At 31.4% G+C, this 17,211-nt stretch overlaps 2 protein-coding genes across 3 annotated transcripts; one reads left to right on the plus strand and one right to left on the minus strand.

Annotated features, from left to right (window-relative positions):
• The first annotated feature begins 1,810 nt into the window (after positions 1-1,810).
• On the plus strand, positions 1,811-7,033 carry LOC113868436 (spermine synthase). 2 transcript variants are annotated; one of them, XR_003505375.1, is made up of 11 exons: positions 1,811-1,933; positions 3,097-3,317; positions 3,446-3,490; positions 3,733-3,809; positions 3,890-4,012; positions 4,408-4,512; positions 4,592-4,664; positions 4,777-4,848; positions 5,349-5,544; positions 5,682-5,751; positions 6,105-6,234. XR_003505375.1 is itself a non-coding variant. In XM_027504018.1 (11 exons), the coding sequence occupies exons 2-11, from the start codon at positions 3,128-3,130 to the stop codon at positions 6,675-6,677; spliced, it is 1,089 nt and encodes a 362-aa protein (XP_027359819.1). In that variant the 5' UTR covers positions 1,811-1,933; positions 3,097-3,127; the 3' UTR covers positions 6,678-7,033. The 2 variants fall into 2 exon arrangements, 1 of the variants encoding a protein (XP_027359819.1); XM_027504018.1 differs by lacking the exon at positions 5,682-5,751 and adding an exon at positions 6,600-7,033.
• Positions 7,034-8,847: 1,814 nt separating this feature from the next.
• Positions 8,848-16,599, minus strand: LOC113864588 (cyclic nucleotide-gated ion channel 1). The gene is made up of 8 exons (XM_027498480.1): positions 16,422-16,599; positions 15,737-15,875; positions 14,846-15,413; positions 14,310-14,522; positions 12,105-12,394; positions 11,268-11,379; positions 10,475-10,711; positions 8,848-9,797 (listed from the first exon to the last, which is right to left on the minus strand). The coding sequence occupies exons 2-8, from the start codon at positions 15,763-15,765 to the stop codon at positions 9,099-9,101; spliced, it is 2,148 nt and encodes a 715-aa protein (XP_027354281.1). The 5' UTR covers positions 15,766-15,875; positions 16,422-16,599; the 3' UTR covers positions 8,848-9,098.
• Between the last annotated feature and the right edge of the window lie 612 nt (positions 16,600-17,211).

Below are 17,211 nucleotides of genomic sequence, written 5' to 3' on the forward strand. Positions count from 1 at the left end.
AGTAGAATTGCGATAAAGAACGAACGTCACTTTCTAATGCCAAACGGGTCTTATTTCTCTCTCTGTCTGTCGAAATAAATGTCTGAGCTTATCTCTCTCTAAGATGGGACACATCAACAGATTGCCGCATGAATCTTACGTGGCGTCACCAATCTTATGCACATGCAGCAGCTACACAATCCTATTTTTTATTTGAGTTTTTTAATTTGTGTGCGAGGCACATGGTAAGAAAATTATAAAATTATAACTTTTTAATAAGGATCCTGGTAGTTTTATTATATTTCATTTTAAAGAAATATTATATGTAACATTAAATTGTATTTTCTATTTCTCTTGCTAATAAGGATCCTGGTAATAGTAATTAAGGTTTCAAAGAATGCAAGGTTTCTATTAAAAATTTGATAACTATCCTAATGGAAATGTATTTTATTTTTTTTATAAAATATATATATATACAATTAAATAACTACATAAGAAAAATTATATTTTTAAAAATAATTAGATATAATAAAATTATTTTTAAATTAGTTTAACTTAACTTTACTGTTGCTAATAGTATATATCAAAATGATAAAAATTTAAAAAGTTAAATAATTTAAAAAATCATCTTAAAATAATATTTTTATTGTATAATGTAAAAATTTTAATTGAATAATAATAATAAATATATATTAATAATTATAAATTCAAAAAATTAAATTATTTAAAAAGTTCAAATTATAAAATAAAGGTATTTTTACAAATATAAAAACAGATATTGAATTTTTTTTTAAAAATCATTTAAAATATACATTTAGAATGAAATTAACAAAAAATATAGATAAAAAAGTAAAAATATTTTAAAATTATAATTCACATACTATCTAATTTAATTTTAATATTAAAATATACATATTACAAAATAAAATAATTTAATCAATAATTCACTTTCTAGATAATGTACTTTTATTTATAATATAAATATTAAATAATAATATTAATTAATGCATATTAAAAATGTGTTAAAAATTTATTACTAACATTTTTTATTTATAATATGAAAATTAATTTAATTTTTTTAAATATAATTTAAATATAATTCAAAATTAATTTTGTACTAAAATGCATATACCATAAATTATGAAAAAAATAGTTTTATGTATATTTAATTTTTAAATAGTAAAATTTCATTTATAATATGTGTATATTAATAAAAATTTTAACAAGTAATTAAAAAATATAATATTTATAATTTTTAATAAGTATCTTTAAGATATTGGTTAACATATATTTTTATATTAATTTATTTTTGTGTTATATTTTGTTATTTAGTTATTAGCTCCGAATATATAAATTGATTTTTAACTTATATAACTATTTCATGAAATTTTATCAATCTTCACCAGTAAAAACTTTACAAGTTGAATTATTATACATTTTGCATAGCATATCCTAATAAATAGAAGCAATTTTTTAGAAACGAGAAAAAGTCGATTCAGCCCTTCTACTTTTCTATTAATGAAAATCACCTAGAGTGCTTCATTGGCTAACGACAGGTTGGTGCAGCAGCTTTGAAGATACAAATGTTTGTGAAATGTGATTAAACAAATAACTTTATTTTAACATGTGTGTGGAAGAATATATAATAATAAATAACATTTTTTTTATTAAAAGCTATAAAATTTAATATTATCTATATATACACACACGTTAAAAAAAATAAAAGAATAAAAAAGCAAAAGCAACTTAAAAAAAGAAAAGAGAAAAGAGAAGAAAACGTGGAAGGCAGAAAGAAAATGTTTATAAATAAAGGAAGAGGTTCCATTTTGGTGGAAAGAAAGGGAAAAAAGAGAGAGAAGGTGGATAGGGTGATACAGAGTTTGTCTATTCATCTTCGTCCTTGTTGGGTTCTTCCTTCGCAATCACACCTCTCTCTCTCCGACATTCGCGACAGGCAAGACCCTCATTTCACTCTTCTCTTCTCTCACTCTCCACGTTTTACCCTAACTGCCCCCTCTCTTTCATCAACATTTTCTTCATCACTCTTCTCTCCACTCTTTACTTTTTCTTTCGCCCTTTTCTTCTGTTTTTTGTCGATTTTTTCTCTACGCTTAACCCTAGCTATCCTCTAACGTGCTTCCGCAGCGACATTAATTATTACAATTTTCCGCTTCTTTGCGGTTCACGATAGCAATACACACGCTCTTGCTTCCCGAGTGTTCTATCATTTTCTGTGCCGCGTTTTCTATTATTATTTCCCTCTGTTTTCTGCGATGACAAATACACTTCTGGAACTCTCTGACACGACTAGTTGTTGTTGTTGATGATGATATTATTATTATTATTATTATTATTATTATTATTATTGGATTTGGTTTGGTGGAAAGAGGAAAAAAATGGAAGGAAAGGCGAATTTTCAAGTGATGATTTTGTTTCCTTTTTGGTAACATGGGAGTTCGAAACTCTGAGCGTGTCAAGCTTGAATAAGAAATGAGATAACGCCTTATTTTGGCCGAGGATTTGGGTGTCTCGTATATTTTGTATTCAGAATCAGTGAATGATTGATAGTTTGATACTGTAATTAATTATTAATTGGCGTCATTTATTGTTTTGGAAACTGATATTAAGCTGCTGAGTGTTCTGATTTCATTTCTGTATTTTTTTTGTTGGGTACAATTCTGTATTTCACTCTGCTTATATGTTTGTATTAATTTATCATTTATTTTGAAGTTATGCCTAATGTACAACGGTGCTTTTGTAATTTTTATTTTTGTGGGTTGTTTTCTTAATCATTTCGTACTTGTTTTTAGGAGGTACGTGTTCCGTACTTAAACACTGTCGGTGAAGAAAAGTAAAAATTAATTTACAAAACCAAATAAAATAAGGAAGCCAATGCTTATCCACATTTACTTTGAGTTTTATGCTTACAAATGGGGGTCGTTTTAACTTGGGATTGCCATTTTGTTTTCCCTTTACTCTCTGATTCATGGTTTGGTTTTGCAAGTACTGGGATTTTTCTTTTATGAACTTTTAAGTAAAGGGGATCATTTTTTGGTCTTGTGTCTGATAGTCATTATTTAAGTGTTTTTAGTGACGACTCATGTACTTATCATGCAGAGACTGGAGCCAGAGAAGAAAAAGATAATATATGGAGGACGGCGCAGGAAGAGGTTTGGAATGCCAGAAGATTATGGATGGGAAGGCGAGTAACGGAAATGGTGTAGAGAAGGAAATTCCTTCTTGTTGTTTGAAGGCTAAGGCTTCAGCCCCTGAGTTGGAGGCGAAGTGTCATTCCACTGTTGTTTCTGGGTGGTTCTCAGTATCTCAAACTTGCTCTGGTCATTATCTGCTATTATTTTTTGTATTCTTCGACTTCTGTTTCACTTACAATAGTTGGACCTGATTACCGTTGTAAATAGATTACTGTTGTTCATTACTTTCTTCTATTTTATCTTCTTTTTTACAGGGAAGTCTGGGAAAGCTGTTTATTTCAACAACCCAATGTGGCCAGGTGGGTCTTACTGGTACTTCTGTAATTCTGCACTGTGCATGTGTTATTGCCATATGACTATTGGAGTGAGTTTATGTAGTTATGCAATAGTTTTTACTTTCCTACTTTTTTGAATTTCAAGTCAAGATCACCAACGTCCATATTTTCCAGTCATTTCTTAAAACTCCCACTTTGGTCGCTGAGTATGCACCTTATTTGCGTATGATTTGATTAATGCTGATGGCTTTTGTGTCTATCATTAGGAGAAGCACATTCAATCAAAGTAGATGAGATCTTATACAAGGAAAGGTCAGAGTACCAAGAGGTCTTGGTTTTTGAGGTTTGTCTCTCTTAATCTTATAATGTTCTCTAAATTCTACCTTAAGAGATTAACACTAATCATTTTATTTTTTTTTGCAGTCATCAACATATGGCAAAGTGCTTGTGCTTGATGGGATTGTTCAGTTGACTGAGAAGGATGAATGTGCTTATCAGGAGATGATTGCTCATCTTCCCCTCTGTTCAATTCTGTCCCCCAAAAATGTAAAGTCGTTTGATCTAATGATTTTGGATCTCAGCTTATATGATGTCTTCCTGTTAAAAAATATTTTAGTTGTTTCTGTTTTGATTTAAAAATATGGTTTCTTATCATCACAAGGCGAAAATGGTTTTTCTGAAGTTGCATACTTCCTTTGTGATTCAGCAATTTAGCATTTGTTTTATTGTGTTCTGTTCTTCTAGTATTTCTATCACTGCTATATAATCATGATTGACTTGCCAGTTGTTATTTCCATTTCCAATGCTCTCATCTGCATGGAGGAAAGTGTTTGAGACATTAAAAAATAAGTTTGATTGAATATACTCCACTTTTCTATGCTTTCTTTATCTTCCTCTCTGTTTTCGTATTCTGCTTAATGATTTTTATGTTCTTAATTCAGGTGTTAGTTGTTGGTGGTGGAGATGGTGGAGTTCTAAGGGAAGTATCCCGTCACAGCTCTGTGGAATGTATTGATATTTGTGAGATAGATAAGATGGTTATTGATGTAAGTAACATCATACTTTAGTCATTAATATAACTGATTTTATTATGGAGAAGAACCTATTGCCATGGTTATTTTGTAGGTTTCTAGGGAGTTTTTTCCGGAGTTAGCTGTTGGGTTTGAAGATTCTCGAGTACACCTGCACGTTGGTGATGGTAATATTTATATTATCTGCAAATCTTAGTTTTAATTTGATGTATAATTTATTTACTGATTGCAAACTGTATGATTATTCACCTGATATTATTTTTCACCCATCTTTGGCAGCTGTTGACTTTCTTAGACATGCTCCAGAAGGGAAATATGATGCCATAATTGTTGATTCCTCAGATCCTGTGGGTATGTCATATCAGTTTAAAATTATTCATTCATCCAAGATATTCACTTAGGCCTGTGTATTTTTGGAATCAATACTTAAAAGAAAATGTGTTTGTTATTAAGAAATGAAAAATAATGTTGAGGAAGAACTATATTTTTATTGACATTGCCCAATTAGATGAGGTTCACCTGAATCTGACACACTTACATATTAGGGCTATTGGCCACAACTTTGGTGTCTAGCATTTATTCACGAGGAAATTTCAGTGAAAAACAATGTTTGTGACTGTGTTAGCTGGTTTAATAATATTGATCAGCTATCTGCATGTGCCTACATTCCGCTCTGTTGAATTTTATTCAAAAGTTTCATGAAAAATGGTTTTCTCGAAATTTTAGATGCTAAATTGTTTACTCTGAATCCACTAAACTATTAGCCACATACTTATCATATAGAAAGATTGAGATTCTTTGCTTGTTGGTTATTATTATCAACAATTTACAGGATAGCTTGTGTAATTTAGGTCCTGCGCAAGAACTTGTTGAGAAGCCTTTCTTTGAGACAATAGCTAAGGCATTAAGGCCTGGCGGAGTTCTCTGTAATATGGCAGAAAGTATGTGGCTTCATACACACCTTGTCCAAGATATGATCTCTGTTTGTCGAGAAACATTCAAAGGTTCTGTACACTATGCATGGGCAAGTGTACCAACTTATCCAAGGTAGTTGTGCTTTTCAACATGCTGACAAAATAATATTCTGTTCCACTTCAAAGTTCCTTTGATGTTACTTTTAGAAATTTTCTTTTCTCAACTTATGCTTCCACCTGGTGTAAGAGTGAAAGTAATTTTTCTTACAGCGGTGGTTACACCTCTTGATAAAGAGAGTCCCACTGATGCGGGCCTACCATAATAGTGGGGACCCTAAAGGTATATGATTATGATTGGTGTCAATCCTAGCTTTTTTGGGTGTGTCACGTTGTTGCTTTAGTTTGTTCCAAAGTTTAGTAGGTCTTCACTTAACCTCTTGAGAGGTGTCAACTTTCAATTTGTTATAAATATAATGGTAAATTATATGGTTTAGGAAACACTTTTACATGACTTTTAGGCTAAGGATAGGTTTTAGTAATGTACTAGTAGGCAAAATCCAAATAAAAAGAGTGAACTCTGCTACCGAGTGCATTTCATTTTTGTTCTGTTAAGAAAAATGATTTACATTTTGGTTTATCTAGATGATATTGGTGACTGTATACTGTTTAACGGCTGCCTTCCTTGGCATGCAGTGGTGTGATAGGTTTTCTTCTATGCTCAACAGAAGGACCACCTGTTGATTTTGTAAACCCAATCAACCCCATTGAAAAGTTGGAAGGTGCTAGTGAGCACAGAAGAGAACTTCGATTCTATAACTCAGAGGTAAATATGTGGTCCGTAGATAGCTGATGCTTCTACTTATATAACCTTTGTTGGTGTGAACGATTTATATTCTTATTTGTAGATCGTAACCAAAGGTAATAATAGCATGTGGTTTTGTGTGTGTGTGTGTGTGTGTGTGTGTGTGTGTGTGTGTGTGTGTTTCTCAATGAAGTTCTGCTCTGGTTTTTCAATACTAATGTTTTGGACTAATGCTATTAGCATCTGGCTTTGTGTGTGTGTGTGCGCGCGCACGCGCGTTTGTATATTCATATACAGTAAAATCTATTAGTATGGATGCTTCCCCGCGTCCCATTTCAGCAAATACCTACCCGCTAGTATGATTCTATGATCTTTTTTTGGTGCAGATGCACTCAGCTGCTTTTGCGTTGCCCGCGTTTCTGAAGAGGGAAGTGAGCCTGCTCCGTGATTACTCCATTAAGTAGCAATGTATGTTTGCGTATTGTAACCCCTAAAATAAACAATTTTGGCTTCATAGTCATTCGGGGTGGTAAAACTAGTGTGGGAGAAATAGGAACCATGTTTGATTACTTATGTTAAACCAATTATGTGTGTGGAGTATGGTTACTACGTTGAACTCTTTGGGCGATCTTGGATGGCTTCGTTTCTTTCGATTATTTTAATCATATTATAAGCTTTTTGCTCCACATGCTTGTAAAACATGCCTTACCAATTATTAAATATATAATAATAATATACGGAAATAATTTGTGGTGCAAATATGGATTTTGAGATTATATTTCTTATTGAAACTTCCTGTGTATGCGAATTTGAAGAATTGATTGGAAATTTGGAACAATTGCTGAGTTGATCAACCCGTAGAAACGAGCATTTAATTTTGAATGAGTAACAATAATTTAATGAATCTGCTGTGAATAAGCACGGGTTGGGTTGGGTTGGGTAGTTATAACATATGATCCAAACTCCAAATCCTTATTTTGGTGCTGTGTCATGGAACTTGGTCAGTGGTATGTTTGGGTGTTGGATTTTAAAGGAAAAGTAGTTGGATAACTTTTTATTTTTAAAGATAGACATAATATTCATAAAAAAATATATTAACACGTTAACTTTATATTAGTTTATTTTACGATTGTTATTTGAAAAAATAATGAAAATCTGTCTTTTTCTTTTTAAAACTTAACTCTCAATTACAGCTTAAAGGAGAAACAGGGTCAAAGACAGTGGAAGTGGAAAGAAAATTAAATTTATTGAGTATATCTGTTTTGATTTATAGAAAAATAGAAAAGTGAGCTACTAGAAATTGTATCAGTTAATTGGACAATACTTGCTTCCTCACTCTTAAATTTGGTATTCAGTGATCACATTATTAGTGTATAAAGTCAATTAAAGGTTTTTGCGTGCTTGAGTGGAGTTATTTTCAAGAAATGAATTTTTGAAAGTTTTTTCAAAGATATTAAAATAATTTGTTACAAAATACACCAATGTTAATGAGGACCAAATTTTCTATCAAAATAGGATTTTTTATTATTCTTATTCTTATAATGATGCAAAACTTGTATGTAAAATATATACCCTAATAATGAATCAAATCAAGTTATAGTTTTTTTTTTTTTTGTGAAGATAAAATAAATATTTTTTTAACATTTTTGGTTGATGCAATCAATAGACCCTAAAAATATCAATTCCTATTTATAGGATATTTTTCAACCTTTACTTTTAAAAATGATTTCACATATCTCAGAAAAAAAAAATGAATCCACATATTTTATTAACTAATAACTAATATTTAATTACGTGTTTCATGTAATTGAAATGTAACTATAAAAATAATTTTTTTATACCTTTTCGGGTCTAGAACATCCCAATATAACTTGATAATTTTTTGTCCCATGTTTTAGTTTTACATATATAAGATTCAGCTAACTATTAGTCACGAACTGTTAGGGGTCAATTTATATTATTTAGTAGTTTCGTTTGGTGGAAGTGGGAAAACTTATTTTTATTTATTGTCTTATAATTCGTGCACTAATAGCAAGTTTGAATTCATGTTTTAAAATCTATAAATTTACATGTATTTTAATGTTATTAATTATAACTTTTATATTTTTTTTATGTTGAACCTATAATTACAACTTTTTCAATACATTTGCAGACACCAGGTTAAATTTGATGATGTGCGCAGACGGTTATAATATTAATATTCTATAAAAATAAAAGATATTTAAAAAGAATAAATTTTTAAAATTCATCTTCAATAGGCATTAGCTGAATATTTTAATTTGACATTTCAAAAATGCTCAGCTAGTGTTTTGACTTCATAAAAGTTATTTATTTTAGCCCCTTTTATTTTATTTTTATCTTCTTATACCAAAATGAATTAAAGTAAATGATGTTTCGTAAAGTTAAAGATTAATGAAGGGAATTTAAAATTTTCAGAATTAAAGTTTCAGAATTTAAAATTAAAGTATTTATTTTCAATTAAGTAGAGCACTTAATGAAATATTCACCATAATTATTTAAAATAGCAATAACTTCTCCTAAAGCAAAAGTACAGTAATACCCGAGATAATTTTTAAATTATTTGAACTATCACATTCACCAACCAGCAAAAAGGGAAAAAGAAAACAGCGAGTGAAAAAAAAATTGTTCATTTTGAGTTTCATTCACCAAAGAAAAGCAATCAACAGCAATAATATTTATATATACAACTTCGTAGTTCATATATTTTATAGACATTCTATATCTTACACTAGCTTACAAAATAAAATAAATATATGAAATGACATTTTGGCTTACAATCAAAAAGGTCATTTCATTTTAACTTTTCCTCCACTTGAGTCCTTTCTTTTCATAAAGAACCAGGCATCAATAACCATTTTATAACCCTATTGCTCTTCGGCAGTAAAATCAGGCTCAGCAGGCTTCTGCAGTAGCATAGGTGATATTCTCTCTGGCACCCTTGTCTTCCTTGTGCCATTTCTACGTAAGGCTCTAAGTGCATTAGCTGCAAATCTTGAAGCATATATTGTGGCCCCTAAACTAGGTGAACTACCACCTGCTTTGGCCAATGCATCTTGCAACCTATTCTCCTCTTCCCTGAGAGACTCTTCAAGCTTCTTTTTGCTATAACGCCTCCACGCTGCTTGTATGAAACATGCAGCCCACGTACGCCACTGTTGTGAGTAAAACCTAAAAGTGTGGCGAAGCTGCTTACTATGAAGGCGTCGAAATTGAGATGCAACAAACTTCAAGTCATCAGCTTTTAGAGCAAAGGCTTCCACTTCTGAAAGAGTTTGGACAGTTCTGGTTGAGATGGGAAGGTTGGATGAGGAGTGAGGATCTAATGCCCATGTGAGAAGCTCCTCTCCACAAAAGTCACCAGCCTTGAGGTATTCAGAGTTAAAGAAGCCTGTTCTTCCACCATTAGTTGTCACAGTCAATAGCTTGCCTCGCATTATGAAGAGCATTTCATCTACAGGATCTCCTTCCCGAACGATGCAGCTTTCTTCTGTATACAGCACTGGCTTGAGACAGTCACACATTGCATCCAAAAGTTGCTCATCCATTTTCTCAAACATTGGTACCTGAAGTTCATGCAAGAGAAAGATGCAAGTAGTTATTACTAACGTTATATAGAAAATCAACTATAGCTTCAAAGCTTCCACTGGTAATGATAATCAGTTTATTTTTCAAGGATTGTCTAGAGTCCATCAGTCAAGGAACACATGCACAAACTATGTTTATCATCTCTAAATGCCATTTAGTTAACCATAGAAGACCATAACGCTCTAGAATTCCTAATAAAGCTCGCACAACACTCCTTTAAAGAATTCATATGTACATCGAACACATTGAAAAATATTACCGAGGAAAGCAGAAAAAAAAATTGCATATAGCTACACAGTACAGCACCTGAATGTTTTTTTTTCAATCTACCTAGAAGCAAAGTCCAGAATTTTTTGAAATTAGGCCAGTATTTCTGTTGTATTTATGCAGAAGTATACATATCTTCCTATCCAATGGATATTCTATTAATTGCGGACCAAATAAAAAAAATAATATAGGACAAGTAAATTTTCATTTTCAATCTTGCTAGACATTTTGGAAAGTGTGTTCAATGTAGGAATTCACAACCACTTCAACACATGGACGGTTCAAAAATTTTCCAGTTTGAAATAACTGAAAAAAGAAATAAAGTTCAGTCACAGTAAAAGAATGTTAGGAACACTATAAAAGAAAACTGTGATATGGAGAACCTTACCCTCATCAGCAAAGCCAAGCAAAGATGACGCTTAATATCCCTTCTTAAATCCTTGGGAAGATCTCGAATCAAATTGTCTTCATCAACACCTCTGGTTTCTTGCCATTTGTATTGCTCATGTCGTCTGATTCTTTCTCTTAGGCTGTCAGGGAGTAATCGATGAGACATCCACTGTTCTGCATCTCTCCTTTTCACTCTCATCTCCTCCAATCTTGTAGTTGTTGACTGCAGATATGTCTGTTTCAAAGAAAAGTATAACGAGTCAAAATGGAGAAGAAAAATAACCTTAAAACAGAATGGCATAGCTGTTAAATCAGTTTCCAAGCAGAAATATGAAAATAAAAGAATCAGGACTAATATTTTTGGGTATATCTACAATATGATAAGAAAAAATAGTGAAATATATAGACAATAATATGGAAGAGGAAGAGCATTAGAAACACATTTTCATGCATGCTTACCTAGAGAGAATTACTTTATAATCAAGAACCTACATTGTTCACCCTATTTCAGGAAATTCTGAACATTCCAAATGTAACAATAAGTGTTCTAATAGACAAAGTGGATTATGATGTTCTATTTCATGAGGAAGTCTCCCAAATGGAAAATCTTGATCAACTGACAATAGAAGAATTTACAGCAAAAAAAAACTGCTATCATTAAAAAGGAGAGGCCCTGAAGGGGGGGAGACAGATCTCAGGAGAAAAATATGGTACTGATAACCATTTTGGAAGTGAAGCATGCCAGTATTATTGCCTCATTAACAGACACTAAAGAGATATTTGACACCAACCTGCATATTTCCAATGAGGAATGCAAATAACACCAAACCAGCAATGGAAATGAAAATTGCAAAGCAGATTTCCCAAACATAGGTACTTGTTGCCAGGTTCTGACCGAGAGAACTGCAATAAAGAAATCCAGCTCCCCCGAAAGAGGATGGAGGAATATTTATAAAATGTCAAATAACAACTTAGTTAAAATAAGCTCAACATCGTTCATCAAAATCAATATTCAAAGCATACTAAGCTACGATATGTACGATATGCAACTTCAAAAAAGATAATTGGCTGACATCTCTCCCAGTCCCCCACCTCATGATTGAGGCATTAAACAAACTGAAAACTGAAGCCAAAAGCATTTTCTCATTTAAGCAGCAAATCAGAAGTCATCTAACATCTACATGCTTTAAATTTTATAACTTCCGTAATTGAACATTAACACCATTCAAATCACAAGAAAAATAGACATAGAATCATATAAGACAAACATACTTATTATTTGTCCCTTTATCCACAAATATCATATGCCCAAACAAACCCTCAAACACACATGCCTTTTGTACACAAAACATGGGTAAAGATGCACGTATTGAATATGCACATGCACTGAAAGAGAGAATACTTTTATCCAAGCATTGTCAGCAAAAAGAACTATAATAAATAATTTCTACACTATGAGCAAGCAGACATATGGAGTCCAAGCACAGTTACAGGTTGCTTGCATCACACTCATAGATGACATCAACTCAATAGATTTCTCACCAAAATCATATCACGTTGCAGTGACTGATTACTTCATAATCTTAAAATTCATAGTATATAATAAAAAAAGATTCAATAAAGCGCACCTCAAATTTCTTAGGCCCCACCAAAAACAATAAAAGAACTTTTGTGGGAAATCCGTTGACTCCACAACTCCAGATTGAAGGGCGTCAAGGAATATTCCAAAATTAAAAAGAGTTGTATTTTGATCCTGTATTGGGCAAGAAGCATTCAGGAATGCTGAAATTGTGCCCAAACCTTGATGATGATCACAATACATTTCTTTTGTATTACATGTGATATTTCTTCGACATGCATCTTGCCAGCATGTGGTTTCTCTTTCTATAGAAAACAAGTACCAAAAGGCACCAATAACCTAAGAGAAACAAGTAAATCAGCAATCACAAAGAAACGCAGATGAGATCATTTTCAATTTTCATGACAAAAAAAATGCAACAGTTATATCAAATCTAAGTATACAACATTGGGATACAAAATAAACCAATGCAGACCTGAGAGTTTGAAACAAAAATGTATGCAAACCTAAGAATCATGGATGGATACAAGGCACAACAGCACAAAAGTTATGGAGTGCTACCATAGCACCTGACACATGTTTAGGTCCAACAAAATGTTTTGAAATAATACGGTTTTAGATATAGAGGGAAGAAAATGAAAGAATAGAAACTAAATACTCAGAAATTGATATTAATTTGATATTATATGGTGTGTTACATGAGTCATAAAACATAAAGCACTAATTCTCATTTATAATAATACTAGATCATATTTCTAACTAAATAAGCAAACAAATCATGAAATATTGAGAAGTCTGAAAACTAATCAAGAGAGACCAACTAATTCAGAGAGACCATCTAAGAAGCTGTTTGATTTTAGTAAATATTTTATTTTAATTTTTTGTTTTTACTTTTAATAACAAAAATGTCATTGTTTTTATTTATTTTCAAAGATTTGTACAAGAAATAATGAAAATTTATTTTTATTATTTTCATTATTTTCTGTACAAATTTTTAAAAACAAGAAACAAAATAAAAATTAATAACAAAGTTTTATCTCATAGTTTGTTTTATAAGTAATATAATCATTATTTTCTACATCATTCTGTAAAATCAATCTCAAGTATCTAAACTTGAAGACCTATAGTATTATGTCATCTCAAATTTTAACTTTCAAGCCATAATCATCATCTTATTTCTTATTAAAATTGTAAAGTATATACTGTTTTATTTCTACTTAAAATCTAAAATATGTCTCCAAAGCTCAAGTTAGAGTTAACTGCTTCATTTGATTTTCAATCATGACTATGTTATTCACAAGAACATGCACTTAATGATAATTTTTTATATATCATTAGTAAACACATTTAAGACTAAGTTAAATAAGTAAGAACTCTAAGTAAAGCCCTAATGTAAACATATTCCTATTAAAAAGTCTTTAGAAGTTTAGATACATCTATGATCCATAATTGGTTACGAGTTCAAGCAAAAGAGAAGGGTTGTATTAGACTTTCAACAATTAACATAAACTTGTCAAGACATATATAAACAAAATAAAAATAAAGTGGCATTTTTTTCAACTAAAAATGAAAAAAGAAATAGGATTTTTTCCTAAAGCTAAATGCCCCTTGAGATATTCTAAATTATTTTAAGATAAAATCTAGATACTATTGAATATACTTTATACATCCTATCTCTCCCTTTCAAGCTAAAGCTTTAGCTTGTTACAACTAAACCCTTTCTGAAAGGAAATATCCACCAAACATGGATGGAAAAGCAACTCAAGGGTGTTGTTATAGAGAGATATTATTGTTGGAAGGACAACTTAGCAGATATAGTTCCTCATGACTCACTAATGTGATGGGAGAAATCACCATCAATATGGTTCACAATGGGAGAATGGTATGAATCATAGTCAATCACAAATTGATCATTGTGTGACTCATTGCTTGAAATAAGTCACAAAATGATTATTGATCCAAAAAGAACATCACAAAAAGTACAATATGGAATTGTTCAATATCTATTCCTATCAAACTTTACTTGTTTAATCTAGTGATTAGGAAAAATGAAATTTATTAGAAGGAAAAATAAATCGATGATGCATTCACAAAAACACTTAAAATTTTAAGGATTCTTTTTGTAGGAAAAATGACCAATGATCTCAGAAACAAAGTATAAAAAACAAATAATAAATGTAGTAGAAAGCAACATAACCAAAAGAATTCAATAATATACACAATAAGTAAAAAGAAAAAATGCATCAAAACTTACATGACTTGCAAGCATGTAAAGGAAGAGATTGAACGCAGCTCCAGCCCAAGCTGTTTCAGTGAGAATGCCTGAGGTCCTTGTAACTTCTTTATATAATGGAATTATTCGTAAAAACCGTGGGATATATTGGAAGAAGACAATAAATTTCAGCATGGTCTTTGTATTCAATGATTCAGAGCCTCCCAACTTTGGAATGATAATTAGGATTGCCACCTAGAAATAAAGGAGCAAGTTGAGTCAAAATAAGCTTGTTGAATTAAGTCAAATGAAATATACTTTTTAAATCTAAGCCCACAAAACTATGAGGATACGATCTGGGAGAGCTGAACTTATTCTTTAGTTACAATATATTTTATGAGTGTCTACAAGTTTTGAAATTGGATTTCATTAATGCAGTCATACGGCAAATTAATAACAAAAAAAGGAGTCAAATTCAGAGAGAGTGAAAACAAAAGATGCATTACATACACAAGAGCTCAGTAACAGTTACAGGGGACAAAAGGAAAAAAGTCCAACAGTAGAAAGAGTTTCCTTACCTGTGGGAGGGGAAGAACAGCAAGAATGTCAATTAAGAAGTATGATGACAGATACCTCATTGCTATTGCCCAAGCATCTTCAACCAAAACACCTCTTCCAAATACCCGAGAAGATGGAGCAATGAATCCAGTACGAAATTGGAAAATTATATGGATTATATAAAAAATATCAGAGAAAGATCTTAAAACAGTTGCCGTAATTTCCATTTTTTTGTCCAGTGAAAGACATTTCTTTTTATCATCGATCACAGGGACATAGAAGAACAAAGGATCAAGAGATACAGCAATAATACATGATAATACAAATATCTTGTTCCACTTTTGAAGGAAAGGACCCTGTGGATCAAGGATTTTCTTTCCAGAACTAAAACTTCTAGCAAGAACACTGTTATAGGGAATAGATTTGAATGACTTTCTAAATCTCTTTATCCTCTCTGAACTAGATTCATAACCCCTTTGAAACTTCTCGGAAACTGAACTTAGTGTACTCCTAATGCTCCCCGAGCGTGTTACATGAATTGCAGGAGAGTTGGTCTCAGAACCCTTGTCTGAATTCCAATCCCGAAATCTGAACATCATATAAATAATACATGATCGTGATTAAATATCCGATTAACAAAATGTCCAAAGCAGGGGCAATAAAACTATGAAAGAGACATGCAGGCACAGAAATGACTATTGGGGAATAAAATGTCCGAAAAAGGGTAACAAGTAAAGCATTTTGATGTTGAAGAATGGTGACTTGAAAGTGGTTCCAAAAATTGAGAGAGGCGAAAGGGAAGCCTTAATTGCAATCATGAAAGACTTGCTTCCGGTGACAAGTAAAATGCTTCTGAAATACCATAGACAGTAAAATAGAGAGTAAACAAAGGTATGCACTATCAAACTAACCTAACAAATTTGTCTTGCTGAAAATTCATGACTGTAGCCTAGTTCAACAGCAAGGTAGAATTCGATGAATCTATATCAACTAAATGTCACAGAATGATGAATAGCTTCTTCATGCACCTAAAAATCTCACAGCCTTCTCCTGAAATAATAAAATGAGAGAGATTCACATTAAGATACTCATTTATTAACCAAAACAAAACTAACCCATGGATAGTAATATCGTAAATAGTTGCCCAAGAACTTTGCCATATATTGTGCCAACTTAAGTGACAATAATCAAAGGCACAAATCCACGAAATGAAAAAAAAAAAAAAAACACCAAATATAGTTTCCCTCAAATTTGTCAGCACACACAAACTAGTACACATCATGATATAGATGGATTCAGTGTGTTGGGAATCAAGGGCAAACTTCCAAGCGTGTGTGCACAAGTTAAAAACAGTAAAAGAATTGAATCATAATAATAATAATAATTTCATAAAACGCAAAACTAATCCCAAATCCTACAAAATAAAATGTCTTGTACAAATTAAATAACCTAATTAACTAAATAGTGAAATTCAGAGCCAAGTTGAAAGCAAAAAGAGAGAGAGGAGGAAGGAAGAGGAGCAGTTACAGAAAAAGAAGAAAGTCAAAGTGACTTGAAAAGGAAGATAGAAAGTAGTTGAGAGAGGGAGAAGGGTACCCGGGGAGAAGGGAAGTAATAAAGCAAAGAGCAAGTGGTTGTAAGGAACAGCATGAACATGTGATTGATTTGTGATGAGTGAAAGTGAATCGAGGGATTTTGATTCTAACAGAGGAATGAGAAGAAATGAAGTGAAGAAGAAGAAGAAGGTTCGCGGAAAGAAGCGAGGAAGTGATGTATTGGGCGTTTGCAGACAACGATGTATAAAGAGAGACAGTTGGAGTTTATCATGGAAGGAAGAAAGTCTTGTCTGTCCCGGGCCCCACCCCCCAAGTTTTAACCTTAACGTACTCGTATGTTTGTAACTCGGTTTTAAATTTAACATACTCTAATCATCTTGATGTTTAACTATTCCTTTGTTTTTTATTTGTTAAATATTTTTAAAATGTGTATAAATTATTTCAAATTATATATTTTATTAAAATATATTTTTGTATTAAAAGTATTGGAATTCATTCTCTAATTATAAAACAAATAACTCTAAATAAACATATTTTTTTAGTTGATCAAATGTGAACTAAAATATCTTTTTTAGCATGTGGCTATGAGAAAAAATTATAATATTTAATATTATTGTATACTTTTTAATGTATTTGATTTTATAATTTTATAAAATATTTATTATATACAAGTTTTATTATATGTTATTGAACATATATAAAAAATCTTTTTATATATACTTTATTAGATTTTATCAGATAAGAGTCTTGCTAATTAAAATCTTTAAAATGTTTAAACATGAATTAAAAATTAATAAATTTTTAATTAAAAATCACATTTAAAATGTATA

Source organism: Abrus precatorius, unplaced genomic scaffold (genome assembly GCF_003935025.1).
Source record: "Abrus precatorius isolate BTA unplaced genomic scaffold, Abrus_2018 Scaffold10, whole genome shotgun sequence".
In the NCBI taxonomy this organism is placed as follows: Eukaryota; Viridiplantae; Streptophyta; class Magnoliopsida; order Fabales; family Fabaceae; genus Abrus; species Abrus precatorius.

Coding starts and splice junctions, on each gene's coding strand:
- LOC113868436 (XM_027504018.1), top strand. CDS start 3,128: ATGGAGGACGGCGCAGGAAGAGGTTTGGAATGCCAGAAGATTATGGAT. Junction 4,513..4,591: donor TAGATAAGATGGTTATTGAT/GTAAGTAACATC, acceptor GTTATTTTGTAG/GTTTCTAGGGAGTTTTTTCC. Junction 4,665..4,776: donor ACACCTGCACGTTGGTGATG/GTAATATTTATA, acceptor CATCTTTGGCAG/CTGTTGACTTTCTTAGACAT.
- LOC113864588 (XM_027498480.1), bottom strand. CDS start 15,765: ATGAATTTTCAGCAAGACAAATTTGTTAG. Junction 15,414..15,736: donor CAGCAAGACAAATTTGTTAG/GTTAGTTTGATA, acceptor TATGATGTTCAG/ATTTCGGGATTGGAATTCAG. Junction 11,380..12,104: donor TGGGGCCTAAGAAATTTGAG/GTGCGCTTTATT, acceptor TCTTTATTGCAG/TTCTCTCGGTCAGAACCTGG.